Consider the following 23,576-nt stretch of genomic DNA (forward strand, 5'->3'; position numbering starts at 1 on the left):
GCCGGCTGTTTGCCAAACGCACCTCTAACGCTTCCAGTAAAAGGATGGGCGTTTCTTTATCACGTGCTTTCAATTTTGTTTACTTAAAATCGATTCTTCACACACTGTTTACCACACAGTTAGCGAGGACCGGACTGGGAAGCTCGTGCAAAGTAGAGCAATGCCGCGCAATATGGAAGCTCCGTTTTACATGGATGTGATTGAGGTCGAGGAATTTCTCAAGAACCCACCACCTGGCTTCACCGTTGAGACCAAAATCACAGGCTGCAGATTAGTAACCAGCACCAATGAGAAGAGTTTGGTGCTCATGGACGATTTCGAGTCGTCTAAAGGCAAAGTCATGTTTCAAAATTCACTCGGGAGGTAAGCTGAATTTAAAACAAAAAATGACTTCAAAAGTAATCTACCAGCCTAACATTTGACTGTATATAAATGGTACATTCAGTAGAGATAATTGCATTTTAACGTTTGTAATTGTCATAGGAAAATCCTGACCCGAAATTTAACGGAGTACTCAAGTGTTCGAAGACAATTAACCACGAGGTGGATTTATGTGTTGGCGACTGTGAGTGACGAGCCTCCTAGATCCGATACGACGGATCCAAATCACGGTGGGCTATCAGTTGCTTACGCCATACTATCCATAGTTGTTTTATTTTTATTCATGTGCTGATCTCCCTCATACAATTTTGAAATCGTTCTGAAGTTTATAGTCGGCAAAATATAATAAATAAAAATTGACCAATAGGAAGGCAGAAAACTTTCTTTAAGCAATATACAACTTTAAAAATTAGTTTTTTAAAATTGAATATGAATTCATGTTCAATTTAAAAACACTTATTTTTAAAAGAAACACTAACGGTTAAAACGTATTACAAATGACTTGACATTTTCAAAAAACAATATATTCTCTTCAGTGCACTTTGTACATTGTTAACTGGTGAATCGAACAATTCATTTGATTATATTTCATTATTTTTGAGTGCATTCTCAATTCACAGCACTTTCTCACCAAGTGCAGGTATTTGGTTTGTTAGACCAGTTGAGACCAATTGTTTCCAGTTGAAATAAATGGCAGACAACACCAGTTACATCCTATTGGTTTCAACTGGGTGGAACTGGTGAAGCAGCCACTGCCCATGGCTCTGTTGGTCTAAATGGGTTTTAAATGGTTTCAACTGGTATTCTTAACTGGGCAAACCATTAGAATCTGAAAACCCAACTGGAACCAACTGAAACCAGTACAGACCATTTGAGACCAGTTCATCCCAATAGACTAGCTACTGGATTTTCAGCTGGAACTTCCACTAGGGAATCTTAACACTGCTGTGAACAGTAATCACGATGTATGAGACGTCTGTGTTTTTAACATTTTATTTAGGTTCGGAAATTCTGCGATAACTTGTTTTTGTGGAAAAGAGCGGCAGTGGACTAAACATTTTTAATGTTCCGTTGAATTGCAGCGTTTCGGAGTTTTGTGATAATCATCAATGGAAGTCATCCGCTAGTCAAATGGGAGATGGAGAGAGGTCTGGACTGGACAATCTCTTCTGTGGCTGGAGAGAGCTACAAAGTCAACGTAAGCCGAATTTAATACTCGGCAATTTTCTTTTTCCTGTTGTTGCTGTTTTTAGCGGACGATGTGATCGTATTCTAGACATGCTCCTCCTAGCATAGATTGATGTTTCAGTAAAAGGTGGGAAAAATCCAGCAATCTGAGGTTCCTTCGTTATTACAGATTGATCTCAGCGCAGCCCTGAAGGATTTGGCAAGTGATCGATTTTACCTACTCAAAGATGGAAAGACAGCGACACCAGTGTGGATAGAAGCAAACTTCACTCTGAAGTACTATTCCGACGCCCTCTTTGACTTCCCACACTGGTTTGGCTTCAGCAAACGACAGTTCAAGGTTGAAATGTTTACTCACCATAGCTTGCCTGCCCTTTCCACTATTCCCATTTATTTTCGCTAACATGAACGTTAAAAAAAAAAATCAACGTTGTTGTTTTTGTTAATTAACTGATTATTTTGTTTGTTTGTTTGTTTAAATAGATTTCTTACTATGACGCTGCCAAGTCTGTCAGATCAACACAAGACCAGGAGAAATCTGTGGAAGGTCTGGTCGTCAGAAACCTTTGAGCCCGTTTGAGGGCATGTCTCCCCTTGGGCCTGGGGCGTATAGTTATTAAGAATTTCTGGAAGCAGTAATAATGTCAAGTGCACAGAGGAAGGTGTGGATCCATCCGACATATCTTTCTTGGGAACATTATCAGTTTTTCTGTAACTTGTTCACATGCATGCGCGATGATCTGATTCAAATTATGAATATTTTCCAGTGAGTTATCATGTTACGTTTATACTCACAAGTACAAAGAGGTGTGAAGATTCCTCCCTATAGAGTCCAAATGGAGGAGTGGTTTTTGTGCTTTGTGGTTTGCAGGTCAGAAGACACTTTAGACAGAGATGGCACTGGGTGCCTTGGCACTGGTTGCCTTGGGCCTGGGGCTCGTAGTTATTGGCTGCTATTTGGGGAGCGATACCTGTCCGCAGGCTCTGGTCTGCCCTTCCTCTGCTCTGCCTCTCTACACGCTTTTCCCGGATCAGTTCCTATGATCCCCATCGCTACCATCATCTCATTCCTCCGGGACTCAGTTCTTCCCACCGCTGAGTGCTGGAATGGCCTTTCTACCGAGGGGAGAGTCTGAAATTGTCGCGCCATCTTCCAATGCGCGCTGAAAACACACTGTTCCACAACGTGCCTCAACATCTACAACTCAGTTTTTTTGGGGGGGGTTTAACACTTTTCAGTGTTAAAAAAACAAACAAAACAAAGTACTGTAAATAACATTTGAATCACTCTGGACAGGGACGCCTGCCAAATCTGCAAAGGTGTATTTGTGCTTGTAAAGCTTGTTATGCAAAACATGAAGTTGCATTTTGTAATCATGTAAATATCTGCCATAAGATGGCGCTGTTTGATGGGCATTTCATAAAGAGCACTTTTTTATTCTAAGCATCTATGATACATGGGTGTTTTGATGTGTGGCATTTGAGTCCTTGAGCGTTTGGAAGTTTGCTGCAAGTTTTCAATTTTAGTACTCCTTATGTATTTAGTCTTAGTCGTTTTAAAGTAATGGATGATTTGTGTGAGGATGTCAATGAGAATAAAAAATGTATGGTGTGATAAATTAATTTGTCAGATTGTAATTTTCAAGTCAGTGTGATATTCAGACACAGAATGCATGGAACAATAATTTTATGAATCCCAGCATATATCCATATATCCTATCACAAACAAAAAGCCAAGAATATTTAATAAAGCATTTCAGCCAGTTATAAAAATCAGTTTCATAAATGTCGCTTTTGCGTAAAATCGGCCATTCAAATCCGTTTATAGCAAAAGCACCATTAAAATCAACAGAGGGCGTTGCAGATTAGCACACACCGCACGGTCAATGCTAAAGGTGACATCCAGTGCTGCACACATGTCATTTTAATATCGCAGTGGGCCTAGCGTTTATACAGGAGACGGATTGCGCTCATGGCAACAGGAGAAGTGTGGACGCCGCTTTAGTGATGGTCTGGATAGACTCTTTATAGTCGCTTCCGCAGTATTCCAACAGCAGGAAGTTCAAAATTCCCACTATACACATGAGGCACAGAAAGGAGATGATTCGTTTTCCAAACAGGTAACCAGGCGTGCTGTGGGAGAAAAGACAACACAGCTAATAAACATGACATTTATGTGCGCTCACAGTCATCATCGTAGGAGGGATTTTTAAATACCTATGAAACCTAAATTCAGTGACTGAAGAGTGGTGTTTTCATCTGGATTAATTAATACGTGAGCACTTCTCCTTGTGCCGAAATAAATGAATATTTATGCCTACATTTGAAATTCTGTAGTTTGGATGTCATGACTGGAGTTACACATATTTTTGTAAACGACAGAATTCATGAATTTGAAACATTTTCTCGTCGTCACCTTTGAGATGTCTGTCCCATGTACCCGACAAAATACCTCTGCCTGGCAAACAGGTACAAAATTCCCGCAAATGCAGCTGGGGCTACAAAGAGAGGAAGCGTTCATTAAAGGATTGTTTGTTTCGTGATTCACCCTTATACACATCAGTTGTAACCACCTGTTTAGTGCATGAATATATATATGGACATCTTACACTAGGAGTTCGTATGAGCAGTGTGTTTTAAAGATGCAAGTTCTGAAAACATTGAATCATAAGCAACAGAATAAAATGGAATCACTCCAGATCGAGGGACTGTGGATAAACCCATAAACCAAGTAAGAGCATTTTATTTGCAAAACCTCCCATAAAGATGCCTAAACAATCTGTTCCAGAGTGTTCTGTGGATGACTTGCTGTCACTCACCACACACAGTAACTGTCTCATGGTAGCTGTTTGTTCATAAGGTCCTCAATAATACATTTAAATACACTCAGTTAATACAGCAACTATAGGACAGAGATAAGCATGGAGTTACCTTGGCTGAGACAGATTCCAGCACACCACATCACCGCCAGGAAGGTGGGATAAGTATCCATGCAGTTTCGACTGAAGAAGATCGTTTTCAGTGAAAGAGGAAAAAGTGAAAATTATGAGTACTTGTATGCTTTGCATTATTCAAAAACAACATCAGCTTCGTCTTTATAGTCTCAGCAAAACATAAAACGCTGCTTATATTCATGATGTGCAGTCTAGCCAACTCCACCACAATTTAAAGTGGTTTAAAACAGAAAAAAAGTATAAAGCTATCTCTCACAAAGTATAGTTAGTATCTATATCATAAAATTAGACATGACTGTGATCTTAGTTTATCAAAAGGAAATGGTTACAAACTCAGAAGCATCGAGAGTTGTGGTGAAACTATGACTTCAACGTCTTTTCCTGTTTCAGTACGCTGTCATGCTTAGTCTGTTGCAGAGCAATCCAAGCTTGGACAACAGTATGAGACAGCATGAAACTTTTTGGCTTCAAACCCAGGATTTAGATGCCTTGGTAGATTAGATAGATTTTTATCATACTACTCAACCCATCTTCTCAGTTCAGGACTGAGTTTAGTCCCAGAGGGTTTTAATCCCAATCTCAGAGGCCACACAAAGTTGTTCTTTTTTTTTTTTAAATGCCCTGAGGGGTCTTTACATTATGCCAGTTCTTCAAAATGTGACCGGAAATGGACAAACGTATCTCTTTCGAAACAGAACAGAGAGAGAGAGAAGTAATGCAAGCGCGAAGAAAAAAAAAGGTATGAAAAACTTCCTTCAACCCGCGCGCTATTTCTGGTCTGGAACTTTGTCTTCTAAAAACACAGTTACTTTTATATACGTAAAGATAATGTCATGAATGATGGCGAAGTGGGGGGAGGGACCCTCCACTGTTACTAGTCTTTGAATATCCGTGTATGTATTCGCTACAGCCAAACAACCTGAAGGACAACATTAATAACTGTTGGTAGATTTATTGTGGCTGGTTTACGCAAGGGGAAGTTTCTGTCACCCTCATCAATTCACGCTCAGAATAATGCAAATTTAAAATCAACTTTACTACTCAATGGAAAACTGTGAGGCGACATGCAAAGTAACACCAACAAAGACAGTACACATGGTCACTGTTAATATACATGAATGTGAGATGGTTCAAGGCAATGTAATGAAACTGCGCTTAAAAATGTTTGAAAATAACCAGTTTGTGTATCATTATTATATGGTAAACATTTACATCTGCGTAGCGTTGATGTCAGGTAGACTTACTTGGCACAAGACACGCGCTCAAATGCTGGCGTTTTGGAGGTGTGTGTTCTACACTCTTTTTCAACCTTCAGCGCAAAGAACGCTAAAAGAGGGAAGAACAGCTGTCAGAAAATTTAGTTCAAAGGTTCGTAAATTCTAATAATTAAGTAAATAAAAGTTTAAATTTGAAAAATAAATCCTCACCATTCTGCGCAACGCTGAGCAATGTAACTAGCACCAAAAGGAAAATTTCTCCCATCACCGGTGTATCCATGATTGCGCTCTATTGTACAGTGACCCGACAATGTCTGAGTTCCTCTCGCGGAGGGTAGCTGAACCTTCTGTGCGTCAATACTACCGCAATGAAACAGATAACCCCTCAAACCCTCCGCGCGCTCGCCCTTATGTGTTTCCTGGTGGGAGGGTGATTTGTTTCAAATATATACAAGCGATAACATCTTATAGCAGACAGGGTGCGACACATTCCGAATATTTGAATACTTCGCGAGACAGGAGGTGGGGGTGTTGGTGGTTCACAAGTTTGTTGCAATTACCACTATATGCTGACATGTTTCACGTTGTGTCATGTTTTCAAGATGCAATGCGTCAGCAGTTGGATGGCTGACAAAGGTAAATGACTGATGTCCGTCTCACTTGAAGCAACACCTAGGCTATATCCCGCTTGCCTCGCTGTAATCCGTTATCTAGTTATCCAGATACCCAACAGATTGGCCTCTCTTGCAGAAAGATCACACGACGCAGCTGATATATCACAAACGAAAAGGACTATTTTGTACTGTAATTTACCCTAACTGACGAGGTCCAGCACTTCGCTATCACACAGCCCACTCCTTTAGGCTGCCGTACAACCTCGTGTCATTTTTTTTCTCTCATAGCTGTGAAATGACGCTTTACGCAAACGAAAACCCATTAGTTGAGACATTGGTAAATTAGGGATTAAAGAAGTCCTGTCACCTTCGATTTTTTTAAACATAAAAAGACCTGCAATCCATGGAGATGATCAAACTACATCTTGGATTTTGGTCTTCCGACTTATACTTAAGTTAACATACTGCTTCGCCGTGTATACCAGTTCTGGAATCGAGACACTGATACCCTATGTTATACAACTTGGGTTAGATGTCAACAAAAGGTAAGCAGGCTCCTCATACTGGCAGCCACAGGCAAATTTATTACAAAGAGGAACCGTGTTTCAGGTGATAGGCCTTCCCAATAAATGGTACTGGCGATGACAATATGAACTTCAAAGGACATGTTGTCGAGATTCAAATGAACGCGGCGTGGGAAACACCTCTTGATCTTTATCAGTAGCGCGTAGCGTCTGTGGTGACGAACGTAAACTAATACGTGGGCACATCTTGTACCAACAGCCACAACTGGAGAGAATTGCTATACACAAAATTATTATATACTAGATGAGCACTCTTTCCATCGAATTAGATCTGTATCTGTAGAGAGAGCAAAACTGATTCTTGTATCAAATCACGTTGATGAAACATAAATGCGGTTTACAGCCATGTGCGGTAGAATGAGGGGCGTTCAACTTTCATTTTTGAGGGAGAGCAGCAGAACTGAACAAAATCAATTACTTGCACGTGCATCTGATGATCTGAAGAGCGTCAGACTGTGTCCATCAGACAATCAATCATTAACAATCTGCCATTCAGGGGAATCAGGGTGTGTTTTACCCCATAACATTCCATAGTATAGAGAGTTGTATACCGCAATGTATTTTGGTTCTATAGTAAAGCATGTTTTGTGTTGTTTTGACAAGGCATCAAATGACACAGTTCATTTGTTCTTGTGCTGAAAGAAAGGGAAAATTAAACATGAGAAAAAAACATGAGATCAAAGCTGCCTGGTGAATTTAGGTCAGCGCATTGTGATAATGCTGATAACATAATTGCAGAAAACAAAACAAAATATAAAGTTTGAACCAACATTTTGGTTTATTTTTATTCATATGAAAATAGAACAATTCGACACAAGACTTTTTTTTTTTTAATACGCTGTGGTACAAAAACATGCCCCCCCCCCACACACACACAAAAACAAAATTAACCAAACATAATTTTCAAGTACTTCAGAAACCTTCTGTATCTGAGGGAACTAACCGCATCTCAGTGATCAAAAAACAGATCTAACGCGCTCAGGTCTGTACTTTCCACTGAGGTTTGCTGAAAGTCTGATCCAGACATGAACTGTTCCAGAAAGTCTTCGTTATTAGAAGAGGGAACGTTCAGGTGCGGTCCAGGTGCCACTGGGTTGACAGGGCCCGAGTCCAGGGGCACGTGGTTCTCTGGAAGACTTCCTTGTGCGACATGGCCACTCTGACTGCTTGCTATCAACTCCAGCAATCCCGTGCTGTCGGGCGACAGGTTACTCGCCGTCGTTGCGGGAGAAAGGAGATCGGCGAAGAACTGATCGTAGGTCGGACTGCTGCAGGCCGAAGTGGTGGAACTCACGGTGTACGGAGAGCACAATTCAGTGCTGTCTGGTTTGGGAAGAGGTTCTCCCTCTTTTCCAAGAATCTGATTCAGTTTGGCCAACTTTTTCTTCTTGGCTTTGAGTTTTTTCATCAGTTTCAGTCTCAGTGCTTGTACATCGTTTAAAGGCTGTTGGTGGGTGGAGGTGAGATCTTGGACTTTCTTGCTTGACTTTTTGAGGAGCTCCGTAGTTCCAGCAGGAAGGGTAGTTGGAACAGGAGGTTTTTGTGGAGAAACACGTGGCTTCAGGAAGGGGCTGTCCACGCCTCCAGAACGTAGCTGACTACTTTGGTGACGGGAGAGGTGATTTGTTTTTACGGGCTCGGAGACATCGTTCTTAGCTTTGAATCCACCAAACAGTTGGGCTGGTTTTGCAGGAAGAGCTTCGTTGTCTTCCTTTTTCAAACTGCATCGGGGCCGTGGCGTGGAGACGTTCGGCGGGCGAAACGTGTTTAGAATAGAGGGATGGCGGTTGAGTAAAAAATTCTGCAAGCACGGCGAATTGGACGTCGAGGTCGCGGTGTTGCAGCCAGCGGCGTTCGCCGGGGTCGATTCTGCCGCAACCGGAGGCATCACCACAGAGGGAAGCACTATGCCGTCATCGGTCTGCACAGTGGTCTTTTCTCTCGTTTTAAAACTACTTCTTCCTCTGAAGATCGTGGGAGATGGCGGGCCTGCATTTCTCGAGCCGTTACCCAAAACTGAAGAGCCCTCTGGACCGATGGCCGCTGGTGCGTTGGCGGTGGACCCCTGGGAGGATTCCACTGGCGTTCCATCGGTGTCCACCTTCACTTCCTCCAGAGTCAGGGTGATGATGTCACTATGGGAAAGACCCTCAAATGTGTCTAACAGGGTGCTGCAGCCGATGGAGGCGTCCCCAACGCCAGCGGTCGCCGTGTTGTCTTCATTTAAGCCGAGCGCATCGAGTATCAAAGTGCTGTTGTCAGGGTTACAATGCGGCTGATCGCGTTGACCCTCGTCCATGTCAGTGACCTCCAGACGATCTTCCTTCTCTGGGCTTTCGGCAGTATGTGCCCCATCGTTTCTGGCCTTGCCCTCCCAGAAAACAACGTGCATCTGGCTGGCGGGGATGGTCAGCTTCTTGTGAGTAATGCAGTGTGGGTGTTTTAAGTCATCGAACTCTAGCCATGATCCTGTGGAGATAGAGAGAGGGCGAGAAAAAAAAAAAAAAGAAAAGGTGTCAGCAAGATCAAAGTGATAATTGCTACTAAGTGGTATTTGTGTGTGTGTGTTATTTTCGTCTTTGAATCCGTCAAAGGGAAACTCTCTGTGGAACATTACTCATTTCATGTTCAGGTATCCAGAACTCTATACCAACAAGAAATAAGTAACATAAAACAGTGAAACCCTTCAATTTGCAAAAGATCCACTTACCATCAGGTTGTTGGACCCATGTAATAAAGTGCTTGCGCTGTTGGTTATACTGAATTATCATCTTGACGACATAGTGTTTTTCCCTGAAGTTAAAGGAGTAAGTGCTCACATCTCTGCGAGGTAGTCCTTCCACAAAGTGCAGACCGAGGACTCTGGATACCCTGAAGATGTAACAGAACACTTAATATAGTGTGCATTTTAAAGATGAACTTGGTCAACATAATAACCTTTTAATCTTTTTAAATCGGATCAATTAATGACATTGTTTCATTTATGTGACTACTCTAATGGAACAAAACGACTAAAGCACTTTGTACTTAAAAAGGCATATTGCCACCAACAGTATATTTGGACATAGTAGCAGAAGACCCGAACAGTCAATAATAACTATTTCCAATCGCTGTTTTCAGCTAAATTAACAATCCGGTTACAAAGGTAGGTACAAATGCTATTTGCACAACTTAGACTGATTGCACTGTTTATCACTTTGCTCAAATATATATTTACACAAGTAATTGCTAGGTTCTTGTGTCATTGCACGCTCTTTAATAACCCACCCCTTTACCTCTGTTTATAATTGTCTGAAAAAATATCTATCTGTAAATCCCCACCTCTTCAACACCATTTTCCTCCTCTGGTTCTTGCGATGGCAGATGCTGCACTGAGTTCGATGAACAGCGTTGAGCGGATGCCAGTTTGACACGATCTGGGTGAACGTAGTGATTGTCATCTCGCAGCTGCGGAGGAGAACAAGTAGATGAACACTCCAGATCCGAGAAACGCATCGAGAGAGAGAGAGAGAGAGAGAGAGAGAGAGAGAGAGAGAGAGTGAGAGAGGGAGAGGGAGAGGGAGGGGGAGAACGAGAGACAGAGGGGGGGGAGAGAGATAGAGATACAGAGAGAGAGAGACAAGTATGCATGTGTCTGACTGGCTTGTTTAAAAAGAGTACCTGCTGTTGAGGCTGTGTCCACACGATGTGCACTGGAACTGCCACTCCACAGAGTGCTGGAAAAGATCCTGTGCCCAGTTATCCATACGGAGGAAGAGTGGGAGTGCAAACACTGGAGTCTCCTCCTCACCTGTGGGACAAACAAAAACAAACAGACCACTTTCAAAATCTGACTATTCAATCAACCGAAAAGAAAACTGTTAAAAAGTGCAAAGATAAAAAGGTAAGAACACAAATGTGACTTCATTGGAAGTATAAGACGCAGGCTCCCGTCTCCTACCCAGAGAGCACCGAAGCTTAGGCTGAAGAAGTCTGAAAACAGAGGCCCTGAGTTCCAAGAGTTCTCTCTCCGCATCCCGAAGAACCTCTGAAGGTACTCGAACGACGCCGTCTGTTTGAATAAAAAACAGAAAAACAAAACAAAAAACAAATAAACAAATAAGAAAGCGTAAGGTCGTACACATGTAAGACGTCCTGACAGACCAGCGTTTTCACCAATGCTGACATGCTCACCTCCACAGACTTGCTCCTTGGCTCTGACACCCATGCGTATCCTGTCGTAACGTGAACACAGGTTCCACACGGGCAGGTCGTCCGAAGTCGTACTGTCTCTTTGAGTCTGAGGCGGGACCTCCTTGATTGAGTGACACTGCACAAGTGCCACCAACATAGCATCTAACCAACACAGGCTGTTATCGTTCTTCCAGAAGAGCTCAGACGGAACAGGGGCCAGATCGTCAGGGAGCTGCCCCGTTTCTTCGGCAGCGGGCGGCTCCACGGCCGTCTCCGCCCCGACTGACGCAGATCGCTCTTCTTCTGCTTCAGCTGACAACTGCGAAGCTTCTCCATTACCGAAAGACTCGCCTGGGACCGTTTTTTGGGCACCGTTCACAGAGGGACCACGTTCTGGAGACGTCCCGTGACGTTTTGCCGACTCGTCGTCGAGGCGTAGATCGACCAACGCTCCGCGGCCTATCAGATCTGCGCCCCGTGGCTTACGTGACGCCTCAGACGGATGCTCGACGTCCCCCCTGCAGCGTTTGGTGGAGGGAGTTACGTCTTCCGTCTCGAAGAGATCAAGTGCCTTCCGTTTCTTGTGCTGTTCCACATCCCGTCCCAAGGAGAGGCTGGCGCGGATTTCATCCAACGGTCTGCTGACCAGAGGGAAAATGCACTGTACGAAGAATACAGAGGAGAGGGGAAAACAAATATGACCACACAGCAGAGTGAGTGACCAACGAAAACCATGAGGTAGACTCTACACTCTAGCCTACATCTGTGCATCTCAAAAAGGATGCCATTTCCTCTCTTAACTCTGTGTGGTAAAACTGTCGTGTCACATCATCTTCTTACAAATCTCACTATGTCACAATGTGGTTTACCCAAACAACTGGAATAAACTCAAGATAGACATCACCTCAGCTGTCAGATCTGTTTCTGCCAAAGCATTAGCCCTAAAAATACCATCACACTGTACGGACAAGATATACCAGCAACTGTTCTCCGCCAAATGAAACCTTTTGCCCATGCTTAATTATCATACAACATCTACAAGATATTTACTGAAATTAAAATGCCCAAAATAGATTACCATCACATGAACTACACTGAACTTAGCATTCAAACTATTGCCAGCAAGAGCGCATGTCTGCACAATAAAATAAGTTTTGGTATATTCCATAAAGTGTGCTATATATGCAGGGGTGGGCGATATTTCAAATGTACACGATGTATCATGGCTTGTTCTATGTGCGATGTAGTAAATGACTATATCGCAAACATCGAATACAAATTGACACGTACCTTTTTAAGCTACTGGCATGAGACTCACTTTGGCATTTCGCTTCTCTCCCTCTCAAAGACACAAAAAGAAGAAGAAGAAAAAAAACCTCACATACATACATACATCACACACACTCACCCGCCCACCCATCCAGAGCACTCTCCAGAGCGAGTATGTGTGTGACATATATAGGTGAGACGTGTGTTTTTGTATCTGGAGGGAACTGGCACAGAGCCTGGAGAGAGCGAAAGAAGTGAAGCGCCAAAGTGAGTTTATACGTGTTGAGTTCGAAAACGGTAGTCGAAGATGGAGGCGGACAAACGGGTTCCCGAAAATAAACAGCACCGGATCCATCGTCTGGAAGGGGTTTGGGTATCGCGAAGAAGACGCTGAATAAATACTGTTTTGTCCAATTTAACTTGGCTGTGATTTCCCCCCTTTGTGCATGCCAGTTCAAAATTGTTCCAATAGAAACCACTAATGAATATAAACAAAAATGTCTGAATGCATACAATCACACCAGCATGATGATTCTAGTAGTCCCTGCAACATATGTCTGCATTCAGAGGGTTAAATCGAGCGTTTATGAAGTGAGGAGATTTCAAAATATCGAGATATATATTGTGTATCACAATATAGCCTAAAAATATTGTGATGTTATTTATAGGCCATATCGTCCAGCCCTACATATATATGATAATCACTAATAGTTATGTAGCTGAAAGGATGTTAGAGTTGCAGAATTTTTAAATATGTAACCACTGAAATTACTACTCAACAAGATACAAGAAAAAATGCAATCTGAATATTCAACATCAAATTCCATCTAATAATTACTAGAAACCCCCCCCCCCCCCCCCCAAAATATACATTGTAAAAACTAATAATGCTAAATGTTACTAATCAACAATACCAGACGGCTACTCGTAGACGGCTACTAGAAATGCCTTCAACGTGTCATCGTGACTTCTCAAACTATTTTTGCAATTGTTTCTTTGAGAGCAAACCCAATAGTTGAGGTAGACCCACGTCTGCCTGTCTTGATGACCTTTAGCTAGCGAAAATGCCAAGTTAATGTTACTGACAAAAATCCTTTCAGAGATATATGTTTTAATCTTGTCAGGTAAACACAGTAATATTTGTAAGGTCAGCGGATTCACGTAGGACCCGGTCCCAATAAGACGAGGGGGGCGGGAATCAAGCGGTGACGATGGTCATCCAGCTGTTTCACATCTCAGGCAATGCTACGTAGTAGAAAATTAACCTAGCCTACAACATTTTGACGCGTTTATCCTTTTAAGGCCAATCTGAGTTAACCTAGTGCCTGTTTAACTGACGCTATACACGGTCTTTTATAGAGGAAGCATTTGGTTCAACTGTGTTTCTATAGACTTTGTAGCATATTCCACAAGCTTTTATTCTACAGGTTCTACAAGCATTCAGTAGGTTGTTTCAGAGTCATTCGACTCTGTAAATGCATTGTTGCAACAATACAACAATGCGATGACATTAAACAGAAAATGTACCTTTGAATACTTAAGTATTTTTTAAAAGCAAGTACTCCAGTACTTCAACTCAAGTTAAAATTGAACTGAACTACTTTTACTTGTATTGGAGTAATATTTGACCAGGAGTATCTATACTTTGACTCAAGTAATGGAGTTGTTTACTTTGTCCACCTCTGTCAAAATCAGACACTAAATCATGCAGAATGCTACAACTGACTGTTTTCAGAGAACGAGATGAAGGCGCCAGTTGGACGCCACTCTAAGACAGACCAGAGAACTCTCCGCCGCCTTTCAACTCATTTCCCCTTTCATGTTTTGCAATCAGCGTTAGACGACCTTAGGCATATATCGCCCAGCCCTAGACAATACCCGACTACTACTCCTCAGACAAGGCATCACATTTTACCATCTATTTGCCAGTTAAGTGCAATTCCCTTGTGAATGAGGTTACATGTTTCAAAGACCGGTTTTGTGATCACATGGCCCGACATTAAAGGACACACTAAGCAGCGTGTGCTTGCTTCATCTTTTCCATGCTTCCCTCATGATGGTAAAAATAAACAGGCCTACCTTTTCTGACAAACAAAACAAATACAATCTTTCACCTGCCATCCATGCAACACTGTAAACACTAGCACAAAACCGGAGGGCTGTTCTCTAGCACAAAGTAAGCTTTGGTTCGTCGTTGCAGCGAACTTCACTGAATTCTTAGAGAAAGAAAAAAAAAAGATAATTTGATATCCTTTGTCATGTGTTGCATGTTCTGTCAAGAGTTTATTTTAATGCACCACATGCACGCTAGGCCAGCAGTTTCCCTTTTCTGGTTTCTTAAGCAAAGCAGCCACTTTTTTTTTTTTTTTTTTTAAAAAAACATCTGTATGTCTTCTTCCTTTTAATTTACATTCATGCAGAGGAGTCTGGGTAATGACGTAAGACAATGTATGCTAACAGACTACAATAAGGCTATCCATGTCTTGCATATCCGGTTGGCTTCATCATACAAATGATGAAAGCCAATATCTAACAGAGCATGTGTGATATGCTGCTGTAGAGAGCATCTTACCTGTGAATTTGAACAGAGAGTGATGGATTCTCTAAAGCTGATGGCATATGAATGAAGGGGGTAAGTCTGTCCTCTTGCTGCACACCATGGGCAGTTTTCATTCAGCGCACTGGTATCCAGGGACTAAAAAAAACAGTATCAGAGGACAAGATTACGGACCATAAAAAGGAACAATTCCAATTACCCGAAAGAAAGGACAGGGCAGAGGAAAACACCACGTTTGCTGCCTCCTTTGGCAGACAGTGAGAAAGTATCAGAGAGGTCAAAGGTCAATTCTCATGAATGATTCTGATGAACAAGCTTAAAAAAAACAAACAAACAAGAAAAAAAAAAAACCCAGCCAAACACTTTTTCCAAAGTTCAGGTTAAGACCTGAGAGAGAGTATCAATGAAGTGGAACACATCTTTCGCCTTTTCAGTACAGATTTCCGTGTAATGCGTTACCTCCATTTGAGGTCAATTTTTTTCAATGTTTAGTTCAACCAATCAGTTCTGATTGAGGGGTAAATCAAAACAGCTTTGCACAAGTGACAGAGTGAGAGAGAACAGAGCTCAACTGACTTTTCCCAAATACCCCGCCTGGGTCGGGGTTCGAACCCCTATACCAGTGCCTTCACCACTCATTGGCGTGTCACTGAGGATCCTGCTTTCTGCGGCTGCCCTCTGCCATTCGGTCAACATTACCATATCACCACTGTCCAGTTCGCCACTGCAGACGCTAAAAAAAAAAAAAAAAGATTCGTCCACAAATGTTACTCGGGTCACAGCATACTCAAGATAACATGTAGGGCATATCTACTTCGCACACATACTCAACCATCCAAACACTTACTGCACAAGGAAAGCAGGGCAAATTAAAGGTAACCTGAGATAGAGAACACGCTACAATTTGATATTAAAGTTGAACATTAAGGTGGCTACCTTGACCTACAGTTCGCACCTGACTAGCTCACTTTCAATTCAAACTGCATCAAGCTAAGCCTACACTTACCATGCTACGTTTAAATACATTTTCGCGTAACAACCGCTTAAGCTCCATTATATGTACATCTAAGTAACGAGATAACCAGAGATGCAGCGAAATAGTTAGCTTGGAGTGAGTAAAGGAGCTCCCTGCAATAGCGTTAGCATTATGCTATCAATTACTACGAAGCAGCTATGCTAGTTAGCTAGTTCATTACCACGAGGTTTGCAGTCATAATACCAACTCGTGGTTATTGTGTTAATTTCACCGACCTGCTATTAAAGTCGACAAGAAATAGGCCTACCTCCAGACTGACACAGCAGTGACCACGTTTAGAATGAGTGCTCAAGCACATACTAGAGAGCCCATTCACATCGGTATTTAGTGTTGCGCCTCCATGTGCCTGCCTTGTCTTTCTTCGTATGTGAAACGTTCGGTTTCCGGCGCGCAGATCATTTCAAACCTTTCGTGAGAAAACGCCACCTTGTGGAGTCTCATGTGTACTACACGTTATCGTCTGCCCTAGGTCTCAATCACGGCGTGAACATTTTGTACTGTGGATTGTCATTTTAAATCCCATGTCCACAAATGCAAATAAACAACAAGAGAACGGAATTAAATTTAAATTGCGCCGTACGTTCAATTTATTTCTCAGAGCATTCTTAATTAACTAATAATAATATAAAAATTATCCGCTCAATGTTAGCGTCCCTTTCCTTGAATTTAATTTTTGGACAGAAAAAAAAACAAACAAACAAAAAACGTTATGGTAACGGCTACCTTTGGTCGTATTTAATATTGATGTGCATAAAACATTTGTGATATACAAACCTGACAGTCTTAACCATTGGGAGATGTGAAAGGCGCAAATCGTCAGTTTGCTGTCATTGTCATTATAGCCGTTATAGCCGCGACACAGCCGTTAAGATAAAGAGTTAATAAATGAGTAAAATAACCAGTAAATACACAAACATTCCCTGACCAAACAGGTGTTCTCTGTCCAATAAACAGATTTTTTTTTTTAATTCTTAAATGTTGTAACATTTTACCATTGTCTAAAAGAACAGCGTGAATTATAACGTATGTATCCTTTATGTAATAGAATAATGAGAACAATAAGAATAAAATTCTATTTTGAAGATAGTAATGTGGTCAGCTTGCCACAATCAACAATAGTAAGTTCTAGATCTGAAGAGAAAGGTGCTACTAGTGGAACAGGAAATAAAGTATGTGCATGTATTCAAACACTCTTATAAATAAATATATACATGTACATAAGTGTGTGTGTGTGTGTGTTTACAAGGCCCTCTGTTACACAAATACTGGCCTGCACTATACAGGCTTGCCCAGACACATACATACACATGCACATGAATGTATATGTGTCTATTGTGAGTATCTGTATGTACATGTGTTTGTCTCAGTTTATTTGTAGTATTTATGTATGTATGTCTGTGTATTGGCTGGGGGGGGGGGGGGGGGGGGTGTGTTGGGGGCCTGTAAATGAATCAGAGGGACCCAGCTGCACTGACTGGGAAAACAATGGGGTCTATCCCCTCTCATGCCAGCTCCTCCTGTATGTGCTGCTGTCCCTTTTCAATCCTCACGAAATGTATTAGCATAATTTTCCCAGGCAGTTCTGATTAGCATGCATATGTAGGCCTGGTTGCTCTGAACAATCTGGAGCTGTATGGAAATGGTCAGTTTTGAATTTCACCAATTGTTTTGAGACCGTTGATTGCCTCTGTATAAGAGATATTGTACACAGATATTGAAACACGAAGACGTTACAATACATTGTAAACCAACGGCTGACTATACAAAGAGGAAACAGAATAATTTCTGGGTACATGACTGTGATGTCACAGCTAACTTCTCTGAAGTAGGATAAATGCTAAAAGCCCAACTTTTTGAGTATTTGACTTTTGATTACCTACTGGCTGTCTTATGGCACTGGCTAAACAGATGGTATGTTCTCTGGAAACATGTATCTTCAACTATTTCAAGTGTGTCTTCAGCAGCAAACAATCAGATAATGTGTATCAACAGTACAATTTGTCCAGACTTTCTCATAAATGTATCTACAACGATGCCTAATGAACTTGGTTTGCTGGGTCCTTTGATTTTTTGACATATTCCAAACTTTTCTGTATATCAGTTTGCCCTGAATATCTTCACTGATTTTTAACGTAATTCTCACTCAAGAAGTCACAAAAATCTGTTCTTGACGTTTTCCTCTGTCTCTCCATGTATTTGAATTCACTACTGAAGCAAATTCTTTCAGAGGGTGTCAAAAAAGAGAAAATTTAAATATCAATATTTTAATTCAGTTCATGCAAATTATGTTTACAAATTAACGTTAACCAGTATAATGAATGCCACAGTATTGTCTCATCTGAGGTGATCGTTAGCTACACATATCATTCCGTTTCTTATGTGTTTTACAGGGCGCGTTAACGTACAACTCGAGCCTGATCATTTAGTCCACCTAAAGGAGCACGCACAACTCAATTCTTCTATAACAGACATAGCACACACTATCCACTAACAGCCCGCATGAAAGCCGAAAACACCAACAGTGTATTTTGTATTACCGCGCCATTTAAAACTCCGGTGACGTTTCACGAAAGATAGCCAATCGCATTCCGTCTGATATTGGGACAATGGAATGCTGCTGGCCAATCGGAAAAACGCTTAGCTTGGCGGTAGCCAATGGAATAGCAGTCGTACTGAGAGTAATGTTACAGGCTGTGTAGTGAGTGAGGAGACTGCGTATTGCAATTACCCCCACATACATACAGCCATTGCAGTACACTGAGATCCAGCACCAGCCTTTGGTAAGTGTCATACAGAAATTTAAAAGTGTGGGTAAGTTAAAACAACAACATAAAATACAAGAAAATATACTAAGAAAGTAAATCAGTCTTTTAATGTGAAATATTCGACAGTTTTCAAATTTTACAATTCTTTAAAAACGTCAAATAATTAATTTGAGCTTCTGACTGAACCACATAGCATGATCCTTTAACAGAGATTAAACAGAACTAACCTTAGATAGCATTATATTTGTTCAGATGTTTTCCTGCTGGCTTACACAAAAATCCTTTAATGAAAGTCATTCCTCAAATAGCTAAATAACAATTTGCCTTGAATTGACAAAGATTTTAAACGATTTTCTACGACTTAAAAAAATATCAAACCTACCGTTCAACGGACAGCTCGGTAAATTGCGTTTAAACAAGGTCCGTGGATATAGCTGCTGGCAGCTTATGAGCTAGCACGCTAACGGTGGACCTTAGCCATTGCAGTGCATTGCATTTGCTTGAGACTGGGATGTCTGTAATGTGAAATCATGAGTGTTTGAAATATAGGCGGAAAAATGGTAGAATAGTGTAAATAAATTACTGTTTAAAACTGTAGTTGTCTCAGTGTTGGTTTATCATGAAATGTCAAAGAAATGAACGAAAAAATTACCTCAGGATCTGCGCTTTACTGTAATGGCTGACTGTACAAGCATAGGAAACATCGCTGAGGCTCTGTATGTCACAGGCGCAGTTCGGTTCAACTTTTTCAAGCATTGTTTTCCGTCGACTCTGATATAGAAGTGTAAGATTTAACGGTGGAAAAGGAATATTTCATCTTTCAACTGTATAACGGTCACTGTTTTGTATTTTTTCGCAAAAAAATAACGTGTTTAATTCTTAGTTGAAATGATGTGGTTATCGCGGTCGCTCTGCCCCCTATTGCATGCAGTGTAATGGCTGAGCATTGACACAAAGAGAAGGAGCCATATTCTCTGTGTTAGTGGATGAAGACAAGCGGCCATTCCGAGTTCATAGCAAACTAACTCAACACAGCCCGCACATAGGCACAGTACAGACCCAATGTATTACTATACACTGGGGCTAGTGCATTGGGTTTTACGAAGGAAAAAATTGTCAAGAACGCTGGCTTTCGAAGCATGTTTGTGGAGTTTTTAAGCGAACAGGAAGGCGGATGGAGACATTTTAGGAGGACTTTCTTTCATGAAGAAGGCTTTCTCACAAAATGGAAGAAGAAATATTGCTGTCGTTGTTGACCTCCTTTCCTTGAACAAGATAGACCGTGCGCCATTGCTATTTACTCGGCCCATTGAAGCACTTTTCCTGTAAAGCATAGAATATTATCGACATTTTCTCGCGTTTTATGAATTTCAAAAATGATATCATTTTACATATTGGGTGATGTAGATATCGCATAAATGTGCATTTTTCGACTTTTGCAACTTCATTTTGCGATTTATCAACACTATAAAAACTTGTAGAAATAAACGTAGTTTAAGTTAAAACTAATGCGAATTCTCAGGAAAACGTTCAAAGTAAACGTTTTGAACGTATTTTAACGTATTTGTGAAATGACGCAAGACTTTTATCTAATCTCTTTGTGGAAGATATTTGGAGGGCAAACGTAGCGTAGGGAAGCAGCAGATTTAAGTTACGGTAATGTAAAGTTCTAAAGCAAGATATTGAATCGATGGGCGTCGTTAAGAAGTTACCTTAGCTGACGCAGCCATGTACCAAAAGACTAGGATGTTTACCCTGTTGGATTCATTAACTGGAACTTGCAACAGCTGTTTTTTTCGGGCTTAAATTCCTCAAGTGTTGTATAAAATAGACGTTTCGTCCAGTTTTCATATATTGTGCAGGGAATTTTGTAGGTTTGCCGGTTAAAAAATAAATAAATAAATCGAATGTGTCACAGAAAACCGATACCATAAATTTCATTTTCTGAACTGGACTGAGCGATATTACGTCACGTGTACCCCTTTCCTGTAAGGGAATTATAGCGAAATGACATACAATAAAAACTAGCTTGACGCCAGTGTTTAGACAGTATGGCACAATGTTTGGCGCAGTCATTGAAACTGAGCTTGGATCAGTACAAATGGGATAAACCAACACCGAAACAGTGTTTTAAAAATTTTTTCACGGAAGTGAAATGGTCGTTTTCATGCTTGTGTGTGTGTGTTTTTTCATTTGTTTTCAGAGAAAGGAAAGATGGGTAAAGATCCTGCGAAGCCACGAGGCAAGATGTCCTCTTATGCTTACTTTGTGCAAACCTGCCGAGAAGAGCACAAGAAGAAACATCCAGAGGCAACAGTCAACTTCTCAGAGTTCTCTAAAAAATGCTCAGAGCGATGGAAGGTAGGCCGTGCCTTCACTGCGAAAAAACCCACTAAACCCTTACATCGGTTGAATTGGAGTCCTATGTGTTAAGTCTGTATTGTTTTCGCCTGATTCACAAGCCCCTTTTCCGCTTAGCTTGGCTGTCTTCTGTTTTCATTTATTAGACAATGTCTGCCAAAGAGAAAGGAAAGTTTGAGGACATGGCTAAACTTGACAAAGTGCGCTACGAGAGAGAGATGAAGAACTACATTCCTCCGAAGGGAGAGAAGAAGAAGAGGTTTAAGGATCCCAATGCTCCCAAAAGGCCCCCGTAAGACAATCCCCCCCCTCTCTGACTCTTGATGTGCAGTGCTGAACGTTTAGCCGCCTTTAGGCAAAATCAGTCCTTCCCCCACCTCTACCTCAGGTTTAGAATCTCAGTTTCACCTAAGTGTCCGCTGTGTGTGTGTGTGTGTGTGTGTGTGTGCGCGCGCGTGCGTGCACAGTTTTCAGCCTGTCAGTCACCACAGTGGTTGGTTGACGTGAAAACCAGTTAGACTTATACCTTCCAGGACTGGATTTTGGCAATCCAGATAAGAATGATGGATTTTAAGCATCAGTCGGCCGTAAGATAGCATAAACCTTGTGTTATTGAGTTGAGGAGTTTGTAGAAATTCAGAGCCAGTGATGTTGTACGACACACTTTTGTGTCCCTTGCGAGAAAAGAGCTGATACCTTAGAGAGGCAACCCCACTGTCACCTGTGATGACACTCAGTCACTGGCACCTAACACGGTGTTTGTTTGGTTTTTTTTTTTTTCGCGTTTCCCCCCTCAGGTCCGCCTTCTTCATCTTCTGTGCAGAAAAGCGACCTGCAGTCAAATCTGAAACTCCAGGCCTATCCATTGGAGACGTGGCCAAAAAACTGGGGGAGATGTGGAATGGCACCGCTGCAGAGGAGAAGGTGCCGTATGAGAAGAAAGCAGCTAAGCTGAAGGAGAAGTACGAGAAGGTATAAGCAGAATCGAACAGTCGCTTTACATCAGGTGACAAAACCTGTGTTGTAAATATGTGTTAAGGGTTTTCCTGTTACAGTGTTGGGAATACAATGGAATTTATTCCAGTCATTAACGTTAAGTGTCTGTAGCAACAAAGTAATTATTCTCACCCGTGCCCTTCTAGGACATTGCTGCCTATCGTAAAGGCAAAGTTGTAGGGGGTGCTGCAAAAGCCCCTGCAAAACTGGACAAGGTCAAGAAGGACGATGACGATGATGACGACGACGACGAAGATGAGGAAGAGGACGAGGAGGACGATGACGATGATGATGAATAAATCGTTTGCGTGTTCATCCACAGGATCATTTGTTTATAAAGCATTTAACCCCGCTGTGTACACTTTATTTAGAACATGAGTTGGAAAAAAAAAAAAAAAACAAAGGAAAAAAAAAAAAAAGAAAGAAAGAGAGAAAGAAAAAAAAAGTGCAAAGCTAGGCTGTGTATATGATATGTTTTTAAAGCTGTACAGTTTCTCCCCCACCCCCCCCAATCTCTCTTTTTTTTGTATAGTTAACACTACAAGAGTGTGATCTGTGTTTGTAATGTAACCCCTCCCCTCCCCCCACCACCCCAAAACTCAGCATATCGTCTCCAAACTGTCATTTCTCTAGTCGCTGTCCTATGCTTGGGTAGAGTTTTCGGGGGTTTCGGTCAAAGTGGCCTGGAGTCCATGGATTTTCAGAGGTGCACTGCACAGCACAGCTTTGGTTCATTTGGGTATCGTTCCAATCATATCCTCTTTGTTTTGTTTTGTTTAGTTTTTGGCTGTATCTTTTTTTTTTCCTTTTTTTTATTGTTTATTTATGCTTTCACATTACGTCTCATTAATTGTCATATCATAAATTTCTTTTACTGTACTTTGATACCACTGTGGTTGCAACAATATGGAAAAAAAAAAAATTGCAGCTGTATTCAATGACATTCTGGTATGCTTCTGACATCAATAAATTTTTTTTTCTAAATACACTGTCTGTAATTTCAATTTAATCTAACAGCAGGCCTTACTGAAATGAAGGTGAGAGAAACATAATATGCAATTGAGTTTTCTCACATGGCAACGCTGATTAATTTTAAAGGTCTTTAATTTTTTTTATGTCTATGCCCTACAGAACATCAACGTCTGCACCACAACTATAATGAAGCATTACGATTGATTTCTTTCCCTAACAGCGTTTAAAAAGGTTTACAACCCTGTTACTGTTTTCTCATGCTTTATTGTGTCGGTGCTTCATGGCTTTACGACTTGGGGAAGGTTTTCCCCATGAATGCATTGCATGTCCTCCACTCTCACAGACAAGGTTCACACGCATTTGGTCTTTTCACAGACACGGTCAAACCGACAGGTAGAAGTTTGATTTGAAAGAAATGACGAGAGCACGAGCCTTGTTCTGCGTGTCACAGATGAGTCGCGGAGTTGAAATGCTAAGGCTGGCTTCGTTAGTGGAGAGCAACAACAGAT

The 23,576-nt window shown here is 41.4% G+C and overlaps 4 protein-coding genes across 4 annotated transcripts; 2 read left to right on the plus strand and 2 right to left on the minus strand.

Moving 5' to 3' along the window:
* Positions 1-145: 145 nt before the first annotated feature.
* medag (mesenteric estrogen dependent adipogenesis) lies at positions 146-3,165 on the plus strand. The gene is made up of 5 exons (XM_030792674.1): positions 146-363; positions 484-611; positions 1,464-1,579; positions 1,739-1,909; positions 2,053-3,165. Exons 1-5 carry the CDS (start codon positions 161-163, stop codon positions 2,137-2,139), a joined length of 705 nt encoding a protein of 234 aa, XP_030648534.1. The 5' UTR covers positions 146-160; the 3' UTR covers positions 2,140-3,165.
* A 374-nt stretch (positions 3,166-3,539) lies between these two features.
* alox5ap (arachidonate 5-lipoxygenase-activating protein) lies at positions 3,540-6,021 on the minus strand. The gene is made up of 5 exons (XM_030793062.1): positions 5,951-6,021; positions 5,768-5,849; positions 4,501-4,571; positions 3,986-4,067; positions 3,540-3,702 (listed from the first exon to the last, which is right to left on the minus strand). The coding sequence occupies exons 1-5, from the start codon at positions 6,018-6,020 to the stop codon at positions 3,540-3,542; spliced, it is 468 nt and encodes a 155-aa protein (XP_030648922.1). The 5' UTR covers position 6,021.
* Positions 6,022-7,790: 1,769 nt separating this feature from the next.
* uspl1 (ubiquitin specific peptidase like 1) lies at positions 7,791-16,332 on the minus strand. The gene is made up of 9 exons (XM_030793085.1): positions 16,221-16,332; positions 15,514-15,670; positions 14,953-15,075; positions 11,112-11,772; positions 10,879-10,989; positions 10,599-10,728; positions 10,260-10,385; positions 9,649-9,809; positions 7,791-9,407 (listed from the first exon to the last, which is right to left on the minus strand). Exons 2-9 carry the CDS (start codon positions 15,637-15,639, stop codon positions 7,888-7,890), a joined length of 2,958 nt encoding a protein of 985 aa, XP_030648945.1. The 5' UTR covers positions 15,640-15,670; positions 16,221-16,332; the 3' UTR covers positions 7,791-7,887.
* Positions 16,333-18,704: 2,372 nt separating this feature from the next.
* On the plus strand, positions 18,705-22,478 carry hmgb1a (high mobility group box 1a). The gene is made up of 5 exons (XM_030792419.1): positions 18,705-18,753; positions 20,942-21,099; positions 21,246-21,391; positions 21,897-22,071; positions 22,242-22,478. Exons 2-5 carry the CDS (start codon positions 20,953-20,955, stop codon positions 22,392-22,394), a joined length of 621 nt encoding a protein of 206 aa, XP_030648279.1. The 5' UTR covers positions 18,705-18,753; positions 20,942-20,952; the 3' UTR covers positions 22,395-22,478.
* Positions 22,479-23,576: the final 1,098 nt, after the last annotated feature.

The sequence above is a fragment of the Chanos chanos genome, chromosome 15 (assembly GCF_902362185.1).
Source record: "Chanos chanos chromosome 15, fChaCha1.1, whole genome shotgun sequence".
In the NCBI taxonomy this organism is placed as follows: domain Eukaryota; kingdom Metazoa; phylum Chordata; class Actinopteri; order Gonorynchiformes; family Chanidae; genus Chanos; species Chanos chanos.

Excerpts from the sequence above, each read along its gene's own strand:
- medag (XM_030792674.1), top strand. The coding sequence starts at position 161 with ATGCCGCGCAATATGGAAGCTCCGTTTTACATGGATGTGATTGAGGTC. Across the intron at positions 364-483 it reads TTTCAAAATTCACTCGGGAG|GAAAATCCTGACCCGAAATT; the intron begins GTAAGCTGAATT and ends TAATTGTCATAG. Across the intron at positions 612-1,463 it reads TACGACGGATCCAAATCACG|CGTTTCGGAGTTTTGTGATA; the intron begins GTGGGCTATCAG and ends GTTGAATTGCAG.
- alox5ap (XM_030793062.1), bottom strand. The coding sequence starts at position 6,020 with ATGGATACACCGGTGATGGGAGAAATTTTCCTTTTGGTGCTAGTTACA. Across the intron at positions 4,068-4,500 it reads TGGAATCTGTCTCAGCCAAG|CCCCAGCTGCATTTGCGGGA; the intron begins GTAACTCCATGC and ends CTCTCTTTGTAG. Across the intron at positions 3,703-3,985 it reads ATGGGACAGACATCTCAAAG|CACGCCTGGTTACCTGTTTG; the intron begins GTGACGACGAGA and ends TTTCTCCCACAG.
- uspl1 (XM_030793085.1), bottom strand. The coding sequence starts at position 15,639 with ATGGTAATGTTGACCGAATGGCAGAGGGCAGCCGCAGAAAGCAGGATC. Across the intron at positions 15,076-15,513 it reads AGGCGGGGTATTTGGGAAAA|TCCCTGGATACCAGTGCGCT; the intron begins GTCAGTTGAGCT and ends TGTTTTTTTTAG. Across the intron at positions 9,408-9,648 it reads ATGGGTCCAACAACCTGATG|GATCATGGCTAGAGTTCGAT; the intron begins GTAAGTGGATCT and ends CTATCTCCACAG.
- hmgb1a (XM_030792419.1), top strand. The coding sequence starts at position 20,953 with ATGGGTAAAGATCCTGCGAAGCCACGAGGCAAGATGTCCTCTTATGCT. Across the intron at positions 21,100-21,245 it reads AATGCTCAGAGCGATGGAAG|ACAATGTCTGCCAAAGAGAA; the intron begins GTAGGCCGTGCC and ends TTCATTTATTAG. Across the intron at positions 21,392-21,896 it reads AATGCTCCCAAAAGGCCCCC|GTCCGCCTTCTTCATCTTCT; the intron begins GTAAGACAATCC and ends TTCCCCCCTCAG.